At 40.1% G+C, this 27,145-nt stretch overlaps 1 protein-coding gene across 1 annotated transcript in view; it reads left to right on the top strand.

The window, feature by feature from the left end:
- fam135b (family with sequence similarity 135 member B) overlaps positions 1–27,145 on the top strand; it is a 111,816-nt gene that overhangs the window by 8,995 nt on the left and 75,676 nt on the right. Inside the window, exon 2 of the mRNA XM_049474898.1 lies at positions 23,166–23,257. Within this exon, the coding sequence (XP_049330855.1) occupies positions 23,181–23,257 (77 nt within the window). The 5' untranslated portion in view covers positions 23,166–23,180. The remainder of the gene's footprint in view (positions 1–23,165; positions 23,258–27,145) is intronic.

Below are 27,145 nucleotides of genomic sequence, written 5' to 3'. Positions count from 1 at the left end.
TAGCTTCTCACTCTCTCTGTCAACAATCAGCAAGGCCAGCATGTGTGTGTGTATATCTGTGTGTACAGAGCTGGACAGTCAGCACCTTTATCTAAGCTTTGTTGACTGGCCTTCAAGACGTTGTGTGAGTAGCAGTGTAGCAGTTTGAGAAGTTAGCATGTGCTAGCTCTCATTCTCTGCAGTAGCTGCAGTGAGGATGGCAAATGATAAAGCAGTGGCATTGTGGAGATCAAATTGAGCATGATTTGTGCTTTATTTGAGAGCATTTTCACACGTTTCAAAGCCAAAAGAGTTAGTCCAGACCAAACTCTGGTTCACGCCCACACCCGTTCACACCTGCTACTTTGGTTTGAACCCAAACAAATCCTTAAGTCTGGACCAAACAAAGCAGGTGAGAAAGCAGACTTAAACCTGACTGCTGGTTCACATTTGATTTTAGATTAATACCTTTATATAAACCTAAACAAGTTTGTGAACAGGGTTAAAACACAACACTAAATGAACCACTTCTAATCAAAAGATTAAACATATATACAGCTCTGGAAAAAAATAAGGAACTACTTAAAAATGATGAGTTTCTTTGATTTTTCCAAATTAAAAACCTCTGGAATATAATCAAGAGGAAGATGGATGATCACAAACCATCAAACCAAACTGACCTGCTTGAATTTTTGCACCAGGAGTAAAGCAGTGTAAAGTTATCCAAAAGCAGTGTGTAAGACTGGTGGAGGAGAACATGATGACAAGATGCATGAAAAAACTGTGATTAAAAACCAGAATTATTCCACCAAATATTGATTTCTGAACTCTTAAAACTTTATGAATATTAACTTGTTTTCTTTGCATTATTTGAGGTCTGAAAGTTCTGCATCTTTTTTTGTTATTTTAGACATTTCTCATTTTTTGCAAATTAATGCTCTAAATGACAATATTTTTTTAATTGGAATTTGGGAGAAATGTTGTCTGTAGTTTATAGAATAAAACAACTATTTCATTTCATTTTTTATAACTGTTGATGGTTCAGATAAACCTGTGTTTTCTTTGGTAGAGTCTGTGGTTAATTAGCCTTTGCCTGTGGTTAAAGCTGTGTTTATTACACTAAATATACTTTTAGTAACTTTTCTTGAGGTAAAGCATTTTGTGGCTGAATAATCTGTGGTTAATTAAGCTACAGTCATGCTGACTACCAGTGCCTGTGTATGTCTGGGTCAGTCTGGGGTTAATTTGTCTGTGGTTAAAGCTGGATTTATCTAGTTAAATTCTGACTGTGGTTAGTTGATTATGGTCTGGGATTAATTATTAGTCTATGTTTTTCTAGCTAAAACATGTCCTTGGTTTGCCTGAAATGGTCTGGGGTTAAATAATCTGTGGTAAGAACTATGTTTGCCTTGCTAAACCCTGTTATTTAATCAGTCGGAAATATATCTGGGCAGTTAGTCAGTGGCAGAGCTTAGATTCTCTTAGATTGTCTTAGATTCTTTTGTGTTTTTAACTGAGGTTATATGGTTAAAATAAAATAAAAAAAGTTCAGAAAGTGTTTTATATTCTTAGACATTGTTAATTATTGTACGGTAGATGAAAGTCATTGTAAATTATGTTAATGTTCTTGATTTATTTGGGTTATTTTTAATGAGTGTGCAGTGTGTAGTCTTATTGTTGTATTTTGTGTTTTGTGTTCACTAAGGCTATATGTTAAAAAATAGTTTGTTCTGAAAGTATTTTATCTTCTTAGATATTGTTAATTATATTAAAGTAGATGGGAAGATCTGTGGTAATTAACATAATTCTGAACAGATTTCGCTCATTTAAACAGCCTGAAAATGTTTTTAAGAAGCTCCATTTTAATGCTCTACTTACATAAATAATGTTGGGTTTAAATCGGGCTCTGGCTCAAAAGGACAGTTTATGGGCTCGGGCTGGATCGGGCTGGATTTTTGGGCCCGATCTAAGCTCTAGTCTGTGGTTAGAGGGATGAAGGCTTTGCTAAAGCCTGTTAATGGTCAGTTATTCTGTGTTTTAGAGCCTTGTTGAGAGAGAGAGAGTGTCGATGGTTATAGTGAAGTTGTGTTGGATAGATGATTTTTTGCTGGTATAACCAGAAGTTTTGTCTTGTCTCACCTCAAGTTTTGTCTAGAGGTGATGCTCCTCCATCCATGAGGATATGTCTGAGAGACACTGTGATATTCGCGCATATGTTTCACGCCCTCACAATACCAAAGACACACCAACACACCCTAAATCCAGCTATGTGATATGCAGTAAAGATCAGCAGCTTTTGCTTTTGCACACCTCAGGCGACTCTGTTTGCAGTTTGCTTGCAGAAATGGCTTCTTTCGCATCACTCTCCCATACAGCTTCTCCTTGTGTAAAGTGCGCTGTATTGTTGACCGATGCACAGTGACACCATCTGCAGCAAGATGATGCTGCAGTTCTTTGGAGGTGGTCTGTGGATTGTCCTTGACTGTTCTCACCATTCTTCTTCTCTGCCTTTCTGATATTTTTCTTGGCCTGCCACTTCTGGGCTTAACAAGAACTGTCCCTGTGCTCTTCCATTTCCTTACTATGTTCCTCACAGTGGAAACTGACAGGTTAAATCTCTGAGACAACTTTTTGTATACTTCCCCTGAACAACTATGTTGAACAATCTTTGTTTTTAGATCATTTGAGAGTTGTTTTGATGAGCCCATGATGCCACTCTTCAGAGGAGATTCAAATAGGAGAACAACTTGCAATTGGCCACCTTAAATACCTTTTCTCATGATTGGATACACCTGGCTATGAAGTTCAAAGCCCAATGAGGTTACCAAACCAATTTTGTGCTTCAGTAAGTCAGTAAAAAGTAGTTAGGAATATTCAAATCAATAAAATGATAAGGGTGCTCATACTTTTGCACCGGTGAAATTTTGGTTTAATGCATATTGCACATTTTCTGTTAGTACAATAAACCTCATTTCAATCCTGAAATATTACTGTGTCTATCAGTTATTAGATATATCAAACTGAAATGGCTGTTGCAAACACCCAAATATTTACAACTAAAATGATTCAGATTAATAGGGGTGCCCAAACTTTTTCATACACCAGTTCTTTTATCCTCTGGTTTGTTTAAGACTGACTCTTTTTGTAATTGATTTAAACTTCTGAATCATATAGAAAAGACCAACCAGATCATGGATCAGTAGATCTGGACCAAAATTAATTCTTTTGACCGTGGTTCACGTCCCCTTTCACACCTAATACTTTGGTTCCTATCCAAACTCAAAAAACAAAAAGTCCAGACCAAACAAAGCAGGGGTGGAAAAACCCTGAATCTGTCTTTGATTAGATGTTTGGTGGCTTAACTTAAACCTGTCTGTAGTTAGTTTATCTGTCTTTTTCTTTTACCAGTCTGTACTTAGAACCTTGTTGGTCCTACCAAAACATGTCTGTGGTTCGTCTGTGTTTTAGTGCATGTTTATGACAGGTATATGACGCACCTGTCTGTGGTTATACAGATCTGTCTGGTGGGAATACAGCTTCCACAGCTCCCACAGCTCCGTCCAGGAATGGAGAACATGTCCTTCTTCATTTATTTTTAAGTAGAACATCTTCCTGAGTGAAACTCCATGCTGTAACATGTTCTAACTGCTCTTTAATATCCTCACTCTCAGCCGCCGCCCCCCCCGGACCCTCGTCCTGCCTCGTCCTGCTGCTGTATGTAGGTTATCAGACACGTAAACATGTGGGCTATATGTATACACTCTGGCCCACATGGGCAGTCGTCTTCTGGGTCATTTAGCTGATGCTCTTATCCAGAGCAACTTACAGGGGTTGGACAATGAAATTGAAACACCTGTCATTTTAGTGTGGGAGATTTCATGTCTAAATTGGAGCAGCCTGGTGTTTAATCTTCATTAATTGCACATTGCACCAGTAAGAGCAGAGTGTGAAGGTTCAATTAGCAGGGTAAGAGCACAGTTCTGCTCTATATATTGCAATGCACACAACATTATGGGTGACATACTAGAGTTCAAAAGAGGACAAATTGTTGGTGCACGTCTTGCTGGAGCATCTGTGACCAAGACAGCAAGTCTTTGTGATGCATCAAGAGCCACGGTATCCAGGGTAATGTCAGCATACCACCAAGAAGCACCAACCACATCCAACAGGATTAACTGTGGACGCTGTAAGAGGAAGCTGTCTGAAAGGGATGTTCGGGTGCTAACCCGGATTTTATCCAAAAAACATAAAACCACGGCTGAACAAATCACACAGAATTCAATGTGCACCTCAACTCTCCTGTTTCCACCAGAACTGTCCGTCACCACAATAAATTATTGTGCTCTAAAACCAGGTGTTTCAGTTTCATTGTCCAATGTAGTATTAGGAGTCTTGCCCAAGGACTCTTATTGATGTGAAAGCTCACTGAGAGGGAGTGGCGTTATCCACTGTGCCACACCAGCTACCGTTTTTTTTTTTTTGCACTATAAGGTGCACCTAAATCCTTGAATTTTCCCAAAAATCGACAGTGCAACTTATAATCTCTGGTTCACTTTATGTATGAATTCTATCAGTCAGGTATTAAGGAGCAGTAAAGTCACTCTGCTGAAGTACAGAGTTATACAGGAGTTTCAGTTTAGTTCTCCAGCATCGGGGCTAAAGTAACATTAGCCGCTAACCGCTATTTCCCTGTTCTGAGATAAGTTTATCAGACTGTAGCCTGCTTCTAATCCCGGCTATCGCTGCTGGAGCAGCATTAGCATTACCCAATAACCATGCTATGCTAAGCACTAGCTCTGTAGCCGCTCAGAGATGAGTATATCGGACTGTAGTCTGGGCGTTTAACTTAGTTAGCTAACCCCCCCACCACCCTCTTCAAGTGGCAAGACCTGCTGAATTAGAAGTTCTTTATAGTGTCTCTTATTTTAAATCGAATTGCTCCGTTAAATTCATAATTGCTCTCACTCATTTTTCGTGCTTTATACTAGTGCTGGGTGGTATGAGCAAAAATGTATAATCACTGTATTTTTGGTACTTTCTGACGGTTTCACGGTATATCACGCTATTTTTATTATTTATTTATATATTTTTGCATGACTGGGCCTTTATATAGGTATGTGACTTATTGTCCTGTTTGAGGTACATATAATATAAAACACAAAGACTTTAAATTAAGGCTTTGATTACTATTGGGTTTACTTTGTCCCACAATACATACATTATTTCCAGTGAGGTGCACGTCGAGTTACACCGTAGGGAAGGGTGCAGGCTGCGCAGCGACACAGCGAGTTGGATTGACAGTATTTAAACAACCAGCATGTTTCTTTGGTGGTACTGTTCTACAGTATGGTGCCGCGGTATGGTGGTATGTGAAAAATGCATACCAGTTCAAAATTATGCAACAGTATACCATATGAACCGGAATACCGCCCTGCACTACACTATACATTATTGTGCAGTACCTCCAGTACATCAGATATAGCACTAAATTCATAAGTCATCTTTCTCATCGTACAACAGTGCATATATAAACTCTCCTGACGTTGATGTGAGTGAGTGGTGTATATGGTAACAGAGGAAGTCAATAAAGCTGCTGACTCCAGACAGTTCAGACAGGTGGGATGTGGGGAATGTCATGTTTACCCTGACTGACAATAATCTCATATTCAGTAACGATGGGTAGAACAAGATCAGCCTGAGGAGACTTCACTTCACTGAAAGATCTCTCTCTCTCTCTCTCTCTCTCTCTCTCTCTTTCTCTCTCTCTCTCTCGCTCTCTCGCCCTCTCTCTTTCTCTTTCTCTCTCTCGCTATCTTTTTCTCTTTCTCTCTCTCTCTCTCTCTCTCTCTCTGCTGTGAACCAAAAGCAAATCACTGTTACTAAACTTTATAGTAATTTATTTTAAAAACAAAAATCACTGTAATAAAAAAGAAACTGTCAGCAACTGAATAGTAAATTCGTCTCAAATGTTTCATACACACTGCATGCAGTGTTATTGTGCATAGTTATTGTTTATAGTATTGACCAGACTTTACAAAAACATAATTGTGGATTTTGTTTTTATTTACATCAGAATGATACCTTTGCCCGAAATAAGCGCTCTCAATATGTAGTATTATACAACAGTTAATTCCGACCCTGCAATGTCATTGGCTGAGAGGCGTTCTGTGAGTACCGCTATCAGCCGGTAATGCACTGTTACTGAAGCTCTCCATGTATTACTCCACACTGTAAAAAATGTGCTGTGAAATTTACAGTAATTAACTGGCAGTAATTGACAAGTAACTTACTGTGCAATAAAACCACAGTAATAATTAGCTGGCAGTAGTTAAACAATAATTTACTGTGAACCAAAAGCAAATCACAGTAAATCACAGCTCTTATTGCGTAGTATTATACCACCGTTAGTTCCGAACCTGCAATGTGATTGGCTGAGAGGCGTTCTATGAGTAACGTTATCAGCCGGTAATGCACTGTCAGCGAAGCTCTCCATGTATTACTCCGCCACACACAGGTAACCTAGCAACGATGCAGCGCTTACAAACCAAACAGCGCAGCTACAAACAGAGCAGCAATGGAACTATTTTAACTGGTGGAGTTTTTATAACCAAACAGATCCTATTTTCTCCTCCTCTTTAACTCTAAATCTTTCAATTAACAGTGATAATGATGAAACTGTGGTATAATCGCATATATACACAGTACCACAGTACTACAGTACTGGTAGGACTTTTCCTGTAGGTCTTTTTGTGTGATGATGTAATGATATGTGGTTTTAAATGAATAAGGCTGGCCAAGATTCAGTCCCATGATTCAGCTCCTCATGTGATCTCTATAATCTCCCTCACTATCACATTAAATCACCGCCGGGCCGAGAGCCTGGAGTGAGAATATTAGAACAGGGCCGAGGTCGAGTACAGTGACTCCACTCTCCCAGAGATTCTGTTACTCTATTACTCTATCTACTGTAATGATCTACAGTGCATGTCATCTGCTGCTGTTGATCCACTGTGTTTTATTATCAAGTCTAAAGTCAGTGCAGTTTTGTTTTCCCACAAAATCTTACAGCACTTCATGCTTCCTTCATCTACTGACAACTTTTTTGGCGATACGGATTTCATTTTCCAGCAGGACTTGGCTCTCTACCCACACATTGGTGCAAAAGTACCAATTGGTCTTATATAATATTCTCATTTTCTGAGAGACTTTGAGATTTTTGGGTTTTCATTGGCGGCTGTAAACCAAAATCATCAACAAAATTAAAGAAATAAATAAAATCTATTAAAATAGATCACTCTGTGTTTAATACATCTATATAATACATGAGTATCACTTTTTTAACTGAATTACTGAAATTAAGTAACTTTTCAATGATATTCAATTATATTTTTTTTGCGATGCACTAGTATATATATTTTTTTTTTCTGTCACATTTCAGAATTTTAGGTTTTTAATATTGCTGCCACATGATTAAAATAATCAAATTAAATACATGCTCTGTAATTAAAACATCTAAATAAATCGTATTTAATTGCATTCATCATCAAAGTATTAAAAACTGTCCAATTCAAATCAATTTTACCTGAAGAGCAAATTCATGAATTAATGACTTTAATATAAAACATTACTCTGGTCTTCAGTTATTCAGTTTTTTTAGATTGATTTAGATCTAATTCTGTGTATTTCTGCTTTTATTCCTCGATTCTGTGATTCTGTCAGTGTTTTCTGCATCAAATAAATCACAGGGCTGTAGATAAAGTAGTATTTTGAAGTTGTGGACGTGAATCTGTGATTAATGTTCTCAGGAACAGGTTTTGGGCTAATGGGCTGCAGGATGGAAGACAAAGCTGTTGTTCTCAGTCGATCTGGGCTATTTTTAGTGGCAGACATAATGAGGCATCGCTGCTCAGCCGCGGTGTCTTCACTGTTTTGCCGGCTCTTTTCTTTGTGTTTTATTAAACCAAACACCAACACATTCCTGTCCAGCTTTCCATTAGATTAGTCTCTGATGTCAAATGCCTTCGTGTTGTGCATTGAGCTTTCAGACCAAACAAACATGTATTATAGACAGTTTTTATCATATATTTCTTTATTGCTCTGACTGTTACCGACTTAGCAACACTTAAAATATGTTTAGGCATCAAAGACACAGAGTGTTGAAGTGTTTCATGTGTTATTTTGTCCCCTTTTTCCTGCAAACACGTCTAAACGTGTGTAACTGTTTGAGGTTGTTCTTGCATTGTAGTTTGTGCAGCGTGTAGTTCAGCATTGACTTGTTGATAAATGCATGGTTACGCTAAGATCTCAGTGTACAACAAAGACAAGACAAGACAAGAAAAGATAAGAACTGTTTCAACAAGACAAGACAAGAAAAGAAAAGATAAGACCAGACAAGACAAGTCCACAGAAGATAAGACAAAACAAGACACGACAAGACCAGACCAGACCAGAAAAGAAAAGATAAGACCTGATATGACAAGACAAGACCAGAAAAGAAAAGATAAGACCAGACAAGACAAGACAAGACAAGCCCACAGAAGATAAGACAAATCAAGACACGACAAGACCAGACCAGACCAGAAAAGAAAAGATAAGAACAGACATGGAAAGAAAACAAACAAGAAGAACATACCATACCAGACAAGAAAAGAAAAGAAAAGACATGACAAGACAAGCCCACAGAAGATAAGACAAGACACGACAAGACGAGACACGACACAATGAGACGAGACATGACAAGACACGACGAGATGAGACAAGACACAACATGACACGACAAGACAAGACTAGATCACCGAAGACAAGACACAACAAGACATGACAAGACACTACGAAATGAAACACGACACAACATGACACGACAAGACAAGACAAGACACGACAAGACAAGACAAGGTCTACAGTCCCCAGGGTTGGGAGTTAAACGAGTTACTCACTCATTGAGCTTTCCCATAAATAAGTAACTACACTGCAAAAAATCCATTAGCATAAACTACACAAAAATATATAAATTGAGACATATAGGCTCATAATAAGCAAACAATTCTGCCAACACAATGAGTTCTTAGTTAGAGATTTTTAAAATAAGCATTTAATCACAAAGCAAAACTTAAATCTGGACGTAAGGATCAGAATAACTTAAAACAGTGACTTTTGGGCTTATTTTGAGTTGGAATTACTCAGAATAAGGAGTTTTTTTTAATAAGACTGATTACTGACTGGTTTTTATTCTTAAAATAAGCAAAATCCTCATACACTCAGACAATGCTTAGTGAGACAAAAACATCTTATTAGAGAAAAAAAATAGATATTGCCATAAAAATGCACATCACGTCCTGAGATATAATAAAAACTACATTGCAATAAGTGTTGTATCCAGTTCTTGACGTTGTATTGATTTTAGTACTTTCAGTTTGAGTCTAATGAAGAGGTTTTATTCGGGGGAATTAAAGAGGATTTGTGAATTTTGTTGGACTGCATCAGCGTCACGCAGCACAGTGGAAAATCACTCATTGTTGGGCTCAGAACAAACAAAGACACAGAGTGATAATCTGTGACTCATTTCTAAATGTCAGACTGGTTAGTGTGAACCCAGCTGATCACCACGCTCAGATCACTACAGCTCAGATCACTACAGCTCAGATCACTACAGCTCAGATCACTACAGCTCAGATCACTACAACTCAGATCATTACAGCTCAGATCACTACAGCTCGGATCAATACAGCTCGGATCACTACAGCTCGGATCACTACAGCTCAGATCACTACAACTCAGATCACTACAGCTCAGATCACTACAGTTCAGATCACTACAGCTCAGATCACTACAGCTCAGATCACTACAACTCAGATCACTACAGCTCGGATCACTACAGCTCGGATCACTACAGCTCGGATCACTACAGCTCAGATCACTACAGCTCAGATCACTACAGCTCAGATCACTACAACTCAGATCACTACAGCTCAGATCACTACAGCTCAGATCACTACAACTCAGATCATTACAGCTCAGATCACTACAACTCAGATCATTACAGCTCAGATCACTACAGCTCGGATTACTACAGCTCAGATCACTACAGCTCAGATCACTACAGCTCAGATCACTACAGCTCAGATCACTACAACTCAGATCACTACAGCTCGGATCAATACAGCTCGGATCACTACAGCTCGGATCACTACAGCTCAGATCACTACAACTCAGATCACTACAGCTCAGATCACTACAGCTCAGATCACTACAGTTCAGATCACTACAGCTCATATCACTACAGCTCAGATCACTACAGCTCAGATCACTACAGCTCAGATCACTACAACTCAGATCACTACAGCTCGGATCACTACAGCTCAGATCACTACAGCTCAGATCACTACAGCTCAGATCACTACAGCTCCGATTACTACAGCTCAGATCACTACAGCTCATATCACTACAACTCAGATCACTACAGCTCAGATCAATACAGCTCGGATCACTACAGCTCAGATCACTACAGCTCAGATCACTACAGCTCAGATCACTACAGCTCAGATCACTACAACTCAGATCACTACAGCTCAGATCACTACAACTCAGATCATTACAGCTCAGATCACTACAGCTCAGATCAATACAGCTCGGATCACTACAACTCAGATCACTACAGCTCGGATCACTACAACTCAGATCACTACAGCTCTGATCACTACAGCTCAGATCACTACAGCTCGGAACACTACAACTCATATCACTACAGCTCAGATCACTACAGCTCGGATCACTACAGCTCAGATCACTACAGCTCAGATACAAGCTTTCTATAACTGTAGCCTTATAACTGTAATATAGAAACACCTACCTACTACACCTTGTGCTTCCCATCACTCTCTGTGGCCACTTTATTGGAAACACCCACCTACTACACCTTGTGCTTCCTCTTACTCACTATGGCCACTTTATTGGAAACACCCACCTACTACATTTTGAGCTTCCACTCACTCTCTGGCCACTTTATTGGAAACACCTACCTACTACACCTTGTGATTCAACTCACTCACTGTCTGACCACTTTATTGGAAACACCCACCTACTACACCTTGTGCTTCCACTCACTTACTGTCTGGCCACTTTATTGGAAACACCCACCTAGTACACCTTGTGCTTCCACTCACTCACTCACTGCGGCCACTTTATTGGAAACACCTACCTTCTACACCTTGTGCTTCCTCTCACTCACTGTGGCCACTTTATTGGAAACACCTACCTACTACACCTTGTGCTTTCACTCACTCACTCACTGTGGGCACTTTATTGGAAACACACCTACTACACCTTGCATTCTTGTATTAGGAACGCCAATGCCTGTATAAGTTGTGAGGTGTTATCTTGTGAGTGAGACTGAATATTTGTCAGGGTGCTCATGGTTAGGTGAGGTGAATTATGGGAGTTGGAGTCTCTATAGAGGTGATCCATTGGTTACACTCCACTGCTTCACCCTTCCTTAGGAGCAGCAGATGGTTCTACTGTAATGGCTGGTGTGAGATGAGTTTAGCTCTGTTTGAGGAATAATGCAATTAATGTGAATGCAAGGACAAGCTCTCTCTATCACACACACACACACGCACACACACACGCACACACACACACACTTTCAAGGACTCTCTAACACACACACACTCCACATGCACAAGGACGTGCAGACGTGCAGACTTGCATGTATAAACAGCTACTCACAAGGACACAGACACCTAGAAACACACTCTTATACACACACTCCATGCACACACACATCTATTCATTCATCTATCCATCCAGTTGGGAAACCAGTTGGGTTTCTTGATCCAAAGATGGTGCACATGCTTTTTTTTCTTTTTCTGTTATACACACATGCTGTGCATTTCAAGCCTGTTCACGTTTACGTAACATGAAATAAACCAGTAGGTGTGTCAGTTATCATTCCCTTTAAGAGGCGGGTGAGCTCTGACTTTGGCGTGTTCGTATCTTAACAGCATGGTGCTTTCATGCGTCTCACCAGAGGATACTGACCTGCACATTCACACTGTGAAGAAACACCAGCAGCTCATATAAGGGAACAGTAATGTTATTTTATTCTTTATTCTGTTTATTGTTAAGAGTTAAAAGTCGAGTTTGTATTTTGTACCTATAGGAATGGACTCTGATGATTGACTGTTGTCAGGGTTTTAATCAGTCAGTGGAGCTCCTGTGTTTTCCATCACCAAAATACGAACACAACAAAAATGTACCTGAATACACTTCACTTCCAGACCACCACACCCATCAGTGTAGATTAATTGCCGTTAAGTATCGTAGAGAATCACATATCACAGAATCACTGTATTGTATGTAAAAGCCCATGAATTTACTTTACTGTGTCAGTCCACATGCTTTTCTCAGTTCTGGATCTCTCAGCTTGTCCAGAAATGCACGTGCTGGTGTTGGTTTACTGTCTAAAGTCAGTGCAGTTTCGTTTTCCCACAAAATCTTACAGCACTTCATGCTTCCCTCTGCTACTGACAACTTTTATGAAGATGAGGATTTCATTTTCCAGCAGGACTTGGCACACTGCCCACACTGACAAAAGCACCAGTTGGTCTTATATAATATTCTAATTTTCTGAGAGACTGATTTTTGGGTTTTCATTGGCTGTAAACCATAATTATAATCAGCAATAAAATAAATAAACACTTAAAATAGATCACTGTGTTTAATACATCTATATAATATATGAGTTTCACATTTACACACTTTATTACTGAAATAAAGTAACTTTTCAATGATATTCTAATTTTTTGAAATGCACTAGTATATCCAGCTTTTAGAATGTCAATCAAAATGTGAACAATAGGACAATAGAAATAGTGTATGTAGAAACCTCCTGTAATGATTCATTTAGTAATTTCCTCACGCTGGGTAAAGCACCGGGCTGTTTTTAATCCTCTTTTAGCTGACGCAGCGCTGCAGTGGCCTTTCTCTGGACCCCCGGATTCTAAAAGTCACGACAGGAAGTATTGGGCTCGTACAGCGCTGTACAGAACCGTCCATTCACCAGCTCTCGTAAATTCGGACAGACTGCGCCGGCTGTTTGTGGGAGTGTCAGCAGCCTTTTAAATTAGCTCTAAAATCTGAGCTGTAGCCTCTGGACCACATCCAAGCTTACACTGTAGTCCAATCCCATTTCTCTTTCTCTTATGTACTCATACTACTTGTTTTTGAGTGTACCTCTTCCTCTTGAGACTGAGTTAGCTACAAGGGTAAGGGGTGAAATCCTACACTTGAGAATTGGAACAGCCCTTCAAGCACCTAATACAGATATAAAGACATACTAGTGCATCTCAAAAATAAAAAAATAGTAGAATATCATTGAAAAGTTACTTTATTTCAGTAATTCAAATAAAAATGTGAATCTTATGTATTATATAGATGTATTTCCTTCTTTTATTGTTAAATATTATGGTTTACAGCCAATGAAAACCCAAAAATCATTGTCTCAGAAAATTAGAATATTATATAAGACCAATTGGTGCTTTTGGCAGTGTGGGCAGTGTGCCAAGTCCTGCTGGAAAATGAAATCTGCATCTCCATAAAAGTTGTCAGTAGCAGAGAGAAGCATGAAGTGCTGTAAGATTTTGTGGGAAAACAAAACTGCACTGACTTTAGACTTGATAATAAAACACAGTGGATCAACACCAGCAGATGATCAGCATGTCTCTCCAAACCATCACTGATTGGTGGAAACTTCAGACCTTCAGACTAGACCGCAAGCAGTTTGGACTGTGTGTCTCTCCACTCTTCCTCCAGACTCTGATCCCTTGATTTACAAATGAAATGTAAAATTTACTGATGATCAGTGATGGTTTGGAGAGACATGCTGATCATCTGCTGGTGTTGATCCACTGTGTTTTATTATCAAGTCTAAAGTCAGTGCAGTTTTGTTTTCACACAAAATCTTACAGCACTTCATGCTTCTCTCTGCTACTGACAACTTTTATAGAGATGCAGATTTCATTTTCCAACAGGACTTGGCACACTGCCCACGCTGCCAAAAGCACCAATTGGTCTTATATAATATTCTAATTGTCTGAGACACTGATTTTTGGGTTTCCTTTGACTGTAATCCATAGTTAGAATCAACAATACAAGAAATAAACGATTAAAATTTAAGATTCAAGATTCAAGATTTTTATTGTCACGTCACGGAGTACAGGTGTACATGTGAGTGAAAAACTCACCATTCCCACCAATGTGCAGAGAACAATATTTACAAGAAATATAATAAACTAAAATATAATATAAAATAAGACATGCAGTAGAGTGGGAAGTAGGTGTGTGCCATATCGTTTCGTACGCGATAATACAGCCAATTTTTTTCGATATCGTGAGCGATATTATACCCTGAAATATCGTGCCGTATCACTCACCCCTAATTATCACATCAGGGTACTACTTTCATGCTGTTTTTAGCAAAAGAAAAATTCACACTGTTCTAATTTCCCATTATATATCTACTAGAGACAGATTATATCTGTCCAGTATCATTTATTTTACTTTAATCCTGGATATATGGAGATTTGTAGAACGCATTATTAGTACCATGAAATTCTGGATTAATGTACTTGAACTTCTTTTACACATCTGAGTAATTTCTGGTATTTTTTAAAATCTCAGTTAAGGGTGTGCCATATCACATAATGTGCAATAAGACAATTTAATATTCATTTTGATGCAGTAGTGTATTCTTGAAATCATTTTTTTAAAGCTCACCTTCCGTCGTTTTTTCTTTCATTTTAAAATGTCTAGTTATGGTCTCTAGTATGAATGAATGACATGTGAGCCGTTTTTGTAAAAAAAAAGCGCTCAGGTGTCTCTGTATAGCTCTTTTTTAATGGACTGTTTTAGGGGTGTGTCCAAAATGACCGGATTCCAGCTTTGCTCATGAATATTCATACATGCAAACAGCATGCAAATATCTCTCCTCTGATTGGCTAGGAGCACTGCGACGCCCCTCCAGCGCTCTGCCGCTCACTGCCTCCCACCTCCTAACTGATGAGCGGTGATGTTGCGTCGCTTCAGCTCTGCCTCTGGGAGTTTCTCGAGCCAAGGTGGGCTGGTCTGTGAGTTGCTGCAAAACAGTTTAATGTGCAGGTGTACACATTCAACTCGGAGAGACCTACTGTATTCCACAAAAAACAAGAAAAATCGGATTTTCGCGGAAGGTGACCTTTAATTCAGTATTTCGTCATATCGCCAAGAATATCGTTATCGCAAAAATACCATGAAATATCGTGATATTGTTTTAGGGCCATATCGCCCACCCCTAGTGGGAAGTACAGGGGGCAGAATGCTATATATATGGGAAAATCTGATACATTTCACATTTCTTAAGATGCACCTGTATTTTATTTTTTTAGGGTATATAATTGACTGTATTTTGTGTTTGTGGATGTTTTTAATACGTTCTTGTTACGTAGATTAGCTTTTACCGTTGCTTTATTTTATGTAGGACTCTGAAGCTCTTTTATGAGTCTCTGAAGCTGTATACAAGCTTGAGATACAAATGGCATGTCTAGTCTTACACACACACACACACACACACACACAGTACAGATGCGTATGAGCTGCCTATGGGTCTGCAGCACACTCTCAGCAGAATTAAACGCTGGATCACTCGGCTCAAAGCCGCAGAGCATTTTATTGATTGAGCCGCAGCTCAGGCAAGTATTTGGCATCAGGCGGCATTTTATTATGACACGCACGTACACACACACACACACACACACGCACAAATAAAACATCAGAGGAGACATAAAAGAGCTATGGCAGTGTAGAATATAATCTTCCTCAGACCGTTCAATATGTTAATCTGACCAGACAACAGGCCCGATCCCACAGTCCCCACATTCTGCACCATCCCTGCTAACAGAGAACATCATAAGAACATTTAGCAACGTTTAAAAAAAGGTTTTAGAAAGGTTCTGAAAACCTCTGACATAGGATAGTATGGTTTGCATCAGAAAGTTATTAAAACAATAGACAATTACTAACATCCATGATGATATCACAGTACAGTGATTCTATAATACTCAAGATATTATACAGCTCTGGAAAAAAATAGACCACTTAAAATGATGAGTAAAGGCATAAAGTTATCCAAAAGCAGTGTGTAAGACTGGTGGAGGAGAACATGATGCCAAGATGCGTGAAAACTGTGATTAAAAACCAGGGTTATTCCACCAAATATTGATTTCTGAACTCTTAAAACTTTATGAATATGAACTTGATTTCTTTGCATTATTTGAGGTCTGAAAGCTCTGCTTCTTTTTTGTTATTTCTGATATTTCTCATTTTCTGCTGTAAATAAATGCTCTAAATGACAATATATTATTTGGAGTTTGGGAGAAATGTTGTCTGTAGTTTATAGAATAAAACAACAATGTTCATTTAACTCAAACATATAAATCTATAAATATCAAAATCAGATTCAGAAACTGATTCAGAAATTCGAGTGCTCTCTTAATTTAATTTAATTGCCCTCTTACAGATTTTGCTTTGCTGCTTCAGGGCTTGAACAACTTGCTGTAATAGATGATGGAAGCAGGAATTCTGCTGTTTACCAGACAATCCTGAAGGAGAATATCCTCCATCTGTTCCTTAGTGACCTCAAGCTCAGGAGTACTTGGGTTCTGCAGCAGGACAATGACCCAAAGCACACAAACAAGTTCACCTCTGTAAAAAAACTAAATGAAGGTTTTAGAGTGGCCTAGTCAAAGTCTGATTGAGATGCTGTGAATGATATTTTAAAACCAGTTGTTCAGCCGTGGTTTTATGTTTTTTGGATACAATACGGGTTAGCACCTGAACATCCCTTTCAGACAGCTTCCTCTTACAGCGTCCACAGTTAATCCTGTTGGATGTGGTTGGTGCTTCTTGGTGGTATGCTGACATTACCCTGGATACCGTGGCTCTTGATGCATCACAAAGACTTGCTGTCTTGGTCACAGATGCTCCAGCAAGACGTACACCAACAATTTGTCCTCTTTTGAACTCTGGTATGTCACCCATAATGTTGTGTGCATTGCAATATTTTGAGTAAAACTGTGTTCTTACCCTGCTAATTGAACCTTCACACTCTGCTCTTACTGGTGTAATGTGCAATTAATGAAGATTGGCCCTCAGGCTTCTCCAATTTAGCCATGAAACCTAAAATCCCACACTAAAATGGCAGGTGTTTCAGTGCATCTCTGTACGGGAACATTGTGCTCCTGTGGTTTATACCTCTTAATATTGAGGATATTGTTTGAGGAGCATCCTCATAAAATATGAATCTTTTTAAGAGTTGAAGCAGCTGTGCTCTGTGTTCCTGCTGTCACCATCGCCGCCGTCCTCGGCTATGATTTAGAAAGATCGTTCCAGCGTCATTCAGGAGAACATCATCTCCACCTAATCTTCTCATCACCATCACTCGTTAAAGACGACCACCACACAATAGCGCTCACTCTGCAGCTCCTGAATATTTGAGGGAGGTGATAAACGATGACGGCGGCGGCGGAAGAGACAGTGTGAGTGTTCAATACTGAGCGACGAAAGAAAAAAAAAGTAAAAATAAGTCTTCAGACTCTTTTTCGGTGGAATCAGGACGAGTATTGCTGAAGCTGCTCCAGTTTCAGAGCAAAGAGAGAGAGAGAACCATGGCGGCCATTAATCAGGTTCTATAGGACACAATAGGAGTGTTCAGCAGGGCTGTAAGTGTTTGAACAGTCTCAGGAGAGTGAGATTTATTACAGATATGCATTTTTTATACCCTTGTGTGAAAATTCTGCTATTCATAATTGATTTGGTACCTTTACATGTAAAACTACCACTGTCTACAATACAATACACTCATAATCTGTTATAATGACCATAAAGTGGCCAGAGAAAGAGAGGAAGCACAAGGTGTAGTAGGTACGTAGGTGTTTCCAATAAAGTGGCCACATTGAGTGAGAGGAAGCACAAGGTGTAGTAGGTAGGTGTTTCTAATAAAGTGGCCAGAGAGTGAGAGAGTGGAAGCACAAGGTGTATTATAGTAGGTGTTTCCAATAAAGTGGCCAGAGAGTGAGTGGAAGAACAAGGTGTAGTAGGTGGGTGTTTCCAATAAAGTGGCCAGAGAGTGAGAGAGTGGAAGCACAAGGTGTATTATAGTAGGTGTTTCCAATAAAGTGGCCAGAGAGTGAGTGGAAGAACAAGGTGTAGTAGGTGGGTGTTTCCAATAAAGTGGCCAGAGAGTGAGAGAGTGGAAGCACAATGTGTAGTAGGTGGGTGTTTCTAATAAAGTGGCCAGAGAGTGAGAGAGTGGAAGCACAAGGTGTATTATAGTAGGTGTTTCCAATAAAGTGGCCACATAGAGTAAGTGGAAGCACAAGGTGTAGTAGGTGGGTGTTTCCAATAAAGTGGCGAGAGAGTGGAAGCACAAGGTGTAGTAGGTAGGTGTTTCCAATAAAGTGGCCACAGTTAGTGAGTGGAACCACAAGGTGTAGTAGGTGGGTGTTTCCAATAAAGTGGCCAGAGAGAGTGAGTGGAAGCACAAGGTGTAGTAGGTAAGTGTTTCTAATAAAGTGGCCACATTAAGTGAGTGGAAGCACAAGGTGTAGTAGATAGGTGTTTCCAATAAAGTGGCCACAGTAAGTGAGTGGAAGCACAGGGTGTAGTAGGTTGGTGTTTCCAATAAAGTGGCCAAAGAGTGAGAGAGTGGAAACATAAGTTGTAGTAGGTGGGTGTTTCCAATAAAGTGGCAACAGTAAGTGAGTGGAAGCACAAGGTGTAGTAGTGCCGTTGTTTCCAATAAAGTGGCCACAGTAAGTGAGTGGAAGCACAGGGTGTAGTAGGTTGGTGTTTCCAATAAAGTGGCCAAAGAGTGAGAGAGTGGAAACATAAGTTGTAGTAGGTGGGTGTTTCCAATAAAGTGGCCACAGTGAGTGAGTGGAAGCACAATGTGTAGTAGGTGGGTGTTTCCAATAAAGTGGCCACAGTGAGTGAGTGGAAGCACAATGTGTAGTAGGTGGGTGTTTCCAATAAAGTGGCCAAAGAGTGAGAGAGTGGAAGCACAAGGTGTAGATGGGGGGTGTTTCTAATAAAGTGGCCAGAGAGTGAGAGAGTGGAAACAGAAGGTGTAGTAAGTGGGTGTTTCCAATAAAGTGGCCAGAGAGTGAGAGAGTGGAAACAGAAGGTGTAGTAGGTGGGTGTTTCTAATAAAGTGGCCAGAGAGTGAGAGAGTGGAAGCACATTTTACTAACCCAAAATTAAATAAAAAATAAAGCACTGCCACTGTAATCGGGAGATTTCTGGTTCGAATCCCGGTCATGCAGCTTGCCATCAACTGCCGAAGCCCAAAGAGTGCACAGATAGTCAACCGCCAAAAATAATCACTATTTGTAGTCCTAGACTCACCTTCAGTATCTGATTTTAAGAGGAGAAACAGGGCAGAGAGATAAAGGTAGAAGGACGTGAGGAGAATATCTGCGATGGGGAAACAGATTGGTAGTTTGTTTGTTTGAATCCCAGTCATGCAGCTTGCCATCAGCTGCCAGAGCCCCGAAAGAGCACAATTAGTCAACTTTTGTAGTCCTAGATGATAGGATGCGTCTTTAGGCCTGGTTTCACCTTCAGTATCTGATATTAAGAGGAGAAACAGGGCGGAGAGATAAAGGTAGAAGGACGTGAGTAGAAGATCTGCGATGGGGAAACAGATTGGGTAAATAAAGAAAGCTGTTTAGTGTCTAAACGATTCCCTCGCTCCCTCTTTCCTTCTCTTTCTCTCTGCTGGAGGACAAGACGTCCACCCAGGTACCGCGGGCCAGCTGGCTCCTCCGCTCCGGCTAAATGTCCCCGCGCTGCTGGCGAGGACCAGGCTGGACAGATGCCAGTCCAGCAATATCCAGATTACTAACAGCAGCAGGGCTTTCAGGGTGGAGCGGGTCCCGGAGCGACCGCAGGACACGGGGCCCGCCAGCCGAGGGCGCGGGGTACCGTTAAACGCTGGCACCTCGGCGGGGAGGCGGTGCTGTAACAGCTTTGCTGGCAGCGGGGGGCTATTGATCAGAGCCGAGTGTGCAGAGAAATGGGCCGACCCTGTAAGAGTGTGTGTGTGTAAAAGGGAGTGTGTGTGTAAAAGAGTGTGTGTGCCAGTTCTCCTGCAGGATTTGCCTTTAATCTGAAATGATCTGAAGAGATGCGCTCACGTATACTCATGATGCGCATAATTCTCGTAAAAAGGTGCCTTAGAGGTGCTTTTCTTTGAGGTTGACCCTGAGAAATGAAGGCAGGCTTTTAAAACATTTCACAAATTTCTGAAAATCTGCTTCAGATCTTAGGTAGGACTGGATGTTAATCAAATTAATTGGATTAATCGAATTACTGTTTTAATGCAATGGAGATTGTACATCTTTGAATATAAAAGTTTCCAGAGAGAATCTCAGTTTCACGCAGATACCAAACACACAGTTTATTAACAAAGGGGCTTGGTTTACAGGAGTAGTAAGGGACAGGCAGGGTCTGTAACAGCAAGGCAGCCGAATATAAACAACATACCAGAGCATAGTCAGGCAAAAACAGGGTCAAACATGATCAATCCAGCAGAAAAAGGGCAAAAGCAAAATAAATGGAAACAGACAATAGAAAGGGCAAGGCAAAAATCGGAATCAGATAACAAAAATACGTCGATAACAAAGAAAATCAACAAAGTAAACGCATTGTAGAAGAGATAGAAAACTATGTTCAATACTCAGCGATGGACAGAGAAAACAGAGGGGTGTATATATACAGGACATTATTTGTGGCCAAATAAATTAAAAGCTGTAAAAATTTTATGTTAAAAAATTTGGACAATTGTTTAGTTTTGTTTGTTTTTGGTTTCTGTCACTACTAGGATGTGCTATATCATATCAAACACGATATTCGCCCAAATTCTTAACAAAATAAACAATATATAAAATGAACTTGATTTATTATTATAGCATTGCTATTTGTTTTGCTATTTTTGTATTTTATGTATTTATTTTTATGCAGTATATATGCATGCATGTAATATGCTGCATTTATTTTTTGGAGTATATTTTTGTTGCTATAAGTTACTGGTACTGTTTACAAAATAGACAAATAGAAATGCTTATATAATTTTTTTTGTTTGTTTCTACTGTATGTCTAAAACGGTTATATTTATAGAAAATGTAACAAATTAATGTTTTATTTTCTTGCAATAGTTTATTCTTGAAAAGAAAAGCTTTTTTTTGCCTTAACCCCAAGAATATCACTATCACAAAAACAGCCAGAAATATTGTGATGTTATTTTAGAGCCATACTGCCCACCCCTAACCACTTTTGCAAACTCTGATATAATATGCTATGGGGATCACATGAGCACAAGAGCATACAAAAAAAGTTACATTTCCACAGGCTAAATAGAGCCACTATGATCAGGAGATCACTGGTCCGAATCCTGGTCATGCAGCTTGCCATCAGCTACTGAGAGAGCCCTAAGAGTGCTCTCTCTGGGTGGGTACAGTAGATGGCACTCTTCTTCCCCCTCATCACTCCTAGGGTGATGTGGATCAGCACGAGGCTGCGTCTGTGAGCTGATGTATCAGAACCGAGTCACTGCACTTTCCTCCGAGCGTTAGCGCTGTGATGCTACTCGGCAGTGCTGCATTAGCAACAGTTCAAAAAGAGGCGGAGTCTGACTTCCCATGTGTCTAATGAGTGGGTTGGCTAATTGGCCGCGTAAATTTAGGAGAAAATGGGAAAGAATTAGGAAAAATATGCTGGTCCCATTTTTTGCATTTTTTGCGACAATTTGCCCACCCACATCTCTGTGTGCAAATTTTTAAGCGTGAAGTCTGACTGTAGCACTGGTGAAAAATGCACCATGCATTTAACAATGCATTTAAAGGTTAATTAGGGGAGTTTGTTTGATTGTACTGGAAGCGAGACCTGGATGGACCTGGTCGTTTCTCTGATTGTTCTCAGACTGGGTTTTCGGCTCTGTTGCTATGAAGCAGAACTCTGGGGACACGGCTGCATCTGTCAGGCCAAATATCCCCTTCCATGACTCATTGCTCCAGCAATCAGAGTCTGAAGAACAATCAGAGGCGGAGGTAGAGGCTGGACACTGTGTGCTGGGTCTGTCTCCTCACGTTGCTCTTGGTCCAGGCCATTGTTATTTCCGTAAAGCCAACAGAAGGTTGCTAAGGTAAACATGCTGCTTAACTGTGAGCAGGCAGCGGCGATGATGAAAGTGGCAGAACAGGCTGGGGAGGTGCTTCTGTAGGACCTCCTGACTGTTTCTGTCTCTTATTATAATCAGATGACCTCCTGTGTGGGTGAGGATGATAAATCTTCCGTCTGAATAGAGGGATGTAAGTAGATATCAATTACAAATCTGTATTGAATCTCAAAAACTTTGAGATTTTTGATTATATATTTAATATTAGTTTAAATATTGGTGTCAGAAGTGGTTTGTATGTTTGTTGTTTTGTTTGTTTAAACCCAATCCAAAAGAGATAGCAGTTTTGTCTTTATATTAGGGCTGCACAATATATCGTTTAATCATGGATGTACGCACTGCAATACTCACATCACAGGAAGTGTGATGTCACTTAAGGCAATTAAATCAAACACATCATGTTGCAATGTTTCGATTCTTGACACAAGAAGTAGATACACAGCGCTGTCTCTGTGTCTGTGTGAGTAACAGGCTGCTGCTGCCTGGCGCGAGGGGAGTAGGGGCAGGAGTAAACACGAGGTAACCGCATGGCCTCCATCGACATGGTTGGGTACGTGCTTGTAAACGTGAGCTCATGCTGAAAGCTGTGCTCCTCAGTCCAGCACAGTTTAGCAGCACAGATATTTCCAGTTACAGCTGAATTCATGCTTTTAATCCCCAGAAAATGCTCTGATTTAACTTTTAAAAAGCCATTTAAATGCCTGATTAAAGGGCGGATTACTCTTGTTTTGCTGTTTTCCTCTGGTTTTGAGTTGAGCTCGGCGCTGACTCAGCTCTTGATTGGTCTAGATGTGAGACAGCATGCAGGTGGGGGCGGAGCTGGTGAAGTCATGGGCCCTGCATTGTTTAATATCGCCAAATATATCACAGAAAAAATCACCAGCATCACCATTTCTCTTTTTTTCTCTTTCTCTCTCTGTAGGTGATGGAATAGGTGATGTCTGAAGTACAGGGCACTGTGGAGTTTTCTGTGGAGCTGCATAAATTTCACAATGTGGATCTCTTCCAGAGAGGGTAAGTTCATCTGCATACTGACGTACTAATATAAAAACACTGTCGGAGTACTGCTACCAGTTCCAGAAGTGTCTTATCCTGTATCTGTTCTCATACAGTCCCCTCCAAATGTAGTGGAACAGTGAGATCAATCCATTTATTTCTGATGTAGACTGAAAACATTTGGATTTTACATTAAAAGAGATTCATATAGGACAAAATATAAACATTTCAGCTTTTTTTTCCAGTTTTTTTACATCTAGATCTGATATACAGTTCTTCTTTATTAACCCACCCGTTTTTCTTATGAGCAAAATTATTGAAACAGATAAACTTACAGTAAATGAAAGTAAAGGCATTCTTCTTTACCTGTGATGCTTTTCCAGGCTACATTGGGTTTAGGTCATTATCTTGGTTAATCTGCATGATAAAATATCTCTTGATCAGTTTAGTTTCATCTTTCTTTAAATTCTCAGACTAAAAATGTTTCTCTAGATTTTTGCGTTTATTAAACATCAATAAATATTAATGAGCCATAATAATCATAGAATAAGATATTCAAGCTTAAGCCATGACACTACCTCCACCGTGTTTCACAGATGAGCTAATATGTTTGAGATCATGAGCAAATCCTTTTTTTTTCCAAACTTTAGCTTTTCCATTACATAGTTAAAAGTTAATCTTCGTCTTAATTAGTCCATAATCAGTCCTCCGGTTCTAGTCTCTGGTACTGGTTTTCCTTTTCACCTCGTTTATAGTGATTTTTCATCTTTAGGTGAAAAATAGATTGTGATTCCTTCACTCCTGCCCTCTGGAGGTTGTTGCTGATGTTACTAACTTTTATTTTAGGGTTTTTCTTTACAGAACTCACAATGTTTCTGTTTCATCAACTGCTGTGGTTCACCTTGATTTACCTGTCCAACATCTGTTATTTAGTACACCAGTGACGACTTTCTTCTTCAGGACATTCATACAAACAGTTGTTCTGGCTATGAACAATGTTTGTGCAATGGCTCTGGAATGGTTTGGAGTGCTGTGTGGATTGGTTTGGTGTGTTTTTTTTGCTGTAAAAAAATGAAATAATGAAAGTAATAAATAAGTAAATGTATTTTTGCTCTGGTTAGCTCTGCTTTCCGCTGAATCCCAGCCCGGTCCTCCTGACAGCTTGCTCTAATACCACAGAACTGATGCAAACTAAAGGTCACCCATAATGCCATGCTGTTTGTGTGTGTGTGTGTGTGTGTGTGTCCAGAGATTAAAAACTGGCATCTAGCTTTGGCCTGACTCAAATACCCAAATACCAGCTCAGGATAAATTTTAATTTATTCCCCCCCCCCCCCCCCACATCTCTCTCTCTCTCTCTCTCTTTCTCTCTTTCTTATTGGTACATCTAGACCGTTTACATGGTAAAATTGCCTTAATCACCCATTTTCCGGCTGTGTTTTTAACCCTGCAGCATTCCTACAGTCTGTATAGCAGAACAAACTGTACCTGAATACAAACACAGATCTGAATGGAGGTTCTGATTTAGACCAGAGCAAAATATAGAGATATAGAATAGAAAATTATACAGTTTAATCTGTGAGGAGCTGCTGCACTCAGACAGTGATGTGTGCTGGACATTAGATTAGCATATTCCTGATTCCTCATTATTTCATGGCAAATTAAGCAGATAAAACAGTTATAAGGGTCTGGAGTTGATTGCTAAAGTAGAATTTGCATTTGTTAGATGTTCGCACAAACGAAATGTGTGAACTCCCATAACTGACCTGCACTCACTATCAGCCCTCACTTCAACTCCCATTATTGTGGTGTGGTGTGATTTGGTTTTATTTGGTTTGATCTGGTGTGGTTTGATGCAGTTTGGTTTGGCTTGGTATGGTTTGGTGTGGTTTGGTGTGGTTATGTTTGAACAGGTGTGGTTTGGTGTGGTCTGGTGTGGTTAGGTTTGGTCTGGTGTGGTTTGGTGTGGTCGGTTTGTTTTGGTGTGGTTCAGTGTGGTTTGGTGTGATGTGGTTTGGTTTGGTGTAGTTTGGTGTGGTTTGGTCTAGTGTGGTTTGGTGGTGTGTGATTTGGTTCAGTCTGGTATGGTTTGGTGTAGTTAGGTTTGGTCTGGTGTGGTTTGGTGTTTTCTGGTGCGGTGTGGTTTGGTGTGGTTTGGTCTAGTGTGGTTTGGTGGTGTGTGATTTGGTTCGGTCTGGTATGGTTTGGTGTAGTTAGGTTTGATCTGGTGTGGTATGTTGTGTTCTGGTGTGGTGTGGTGTGGTTTGGTGTAGTTTGGTGTGGTCTGGTTTGGTGTAGTTTGGTGTGGTTTGGTTAGGTGGTGTGTGATTTGATTTGGTATGGTCTGGTCTGGAGTTGTTTATTTTTGTCTGGTTTGTTTTGGTGTGGTTTGGTGTAATTTGGTCTGGTGTAGTTTAGTAAAGTTTGGTGTGGTTTGTTTTTTCAGGTTTGGCATAGTTTGGTCTGGTCTGGTTTGGCGTAGTTTGGTCTGGTTTGGTGTAGTTTATTATTATTTTATACAGTGCTGTGGTGATAATTCGGTTGTGTGTAATGTAGTTTACAGTGCTGTGGTGGTAATTTGGTTGTATGTAGTGTACAGTGTAAACTGCTTTGGTGGTAATTCAGTTGTGTGTAGTGTAGTGTACGGTGCTGTGGCGGTAATTTGGTTGTGTGTAGTGTACAGTGCTGTGGTGGTAATTCGGTTGTGTGGAGTGTAGTGTACAGTGTTGTGGTGGTAATTTGGTTGTGTGGAGTGTTGTGTAAAGTGCTGTGGTGGTAATTCGGTTTTGTGTACTGTAGTGTAAAGTTCTGTGGTGGTAATTTACTTGTGTGTAGTGTAGTGTACAGTGCTGTGGTGGTAATTCGGTTGTGTGGAGTGTAGTGTACAGTGCTGTGGTGGTAATTCAGTTTTGTGGACTGTAGTGTAAAGTTCTGTGGTGGTAATTTGGTTATGTGGACTGTAGTGTAAAGTTCTGTGGTGGTAATTTGGTCATGTGTAATGTACAGTGTAAACTGCTTTGGTGGTAATTCGGTTGTGTGGAGTGTAGTGTACAGTGCTGTGGTGGTAATTTGGTTGTGTGGAGTGTAGTGTACAGTGCTTTGGTGGTAATTCGGTTGTGTAGTGTACAGTGTAAACTGCTGTGGTGGTAATTCGGTTGTGTGGAGTGTAGTGTACAGTGTAAACTGCTGTGGTGGTAATTTGGTTGTGTGGAGTGTAGTGTACCGTGCTGTGGTGGTAATTTGGTTGTGTAGTGTACAGTATAAGCTGCTATGGTGGTAATTTGGTTGTGTGGAGTGTAATGTACAGTGCTGTGGTGGTAATTCGGTTGTGTGGAGTGTAGTGTACAGTGCTGTGGTGGTAATTTGGTTGTGTAGTGTACAGTGTAAACTGCTGTGGTGGTAATTCAGTTGTGTGGAGTGTAGTGTACAGTGCTGTGGTGGTAATTCGGTTGTGTAGTGTACAGTGTAAACTGCTGTGGTGGTAATTCAGTTGTATGGAGTGTAGTGTACAGTGTAAACTGCTGTGGTGGTAATTCAGTTGTGTGTAGTGTAGTGCACAGTGATGTGGTGGTAATTTGGTTGTGTGTAGTGTAGTGTACAGTGCTATAGTGGTAATTTGGTTGTGTGGATTGTAGTGTACAGTGTAAAGTGCTGTGGTGGTAATTCGGTTGTGTGTAGTGTAGTGTACAGTGCTATGGTGGTAATTTAGTTGTGTGTAGTGTAGTGTACAGTGTAAAGTGCTGTGGTGGTAATTCAGTTGTGTGGAGTGTAGTGTAAAGTGCTGTGGTGTTAATTTGGTTGTGTGTAGTGTAGTGTACAGTGTAAAGTGCTGTGGTGGTAATTCGGTTGTGTGGAGTGTAGTGTATAGTCTTAAGTGCTGTGGTGGTAATTCGGTTGTATGGAGTG

Source organism: Astyanax mexicanus, chromosome 2 (assembly GCF_023375975.1).
Source record: "Astyanax mexicanus isolate ESR-SI-001 chromosome 2, AstMex3_surface, whole genome shotgun sequence".
Classification (NCBI taxonomy): Eukaryota; Metazoa; Chordata; class Actinopteri; order Characiformes; family Acestrorhamphidae; genus Astyanax; species Astyanax mexicanus.
This window is presented reverse-complemented; position numbering and strand designations above follow the sequence as displayed.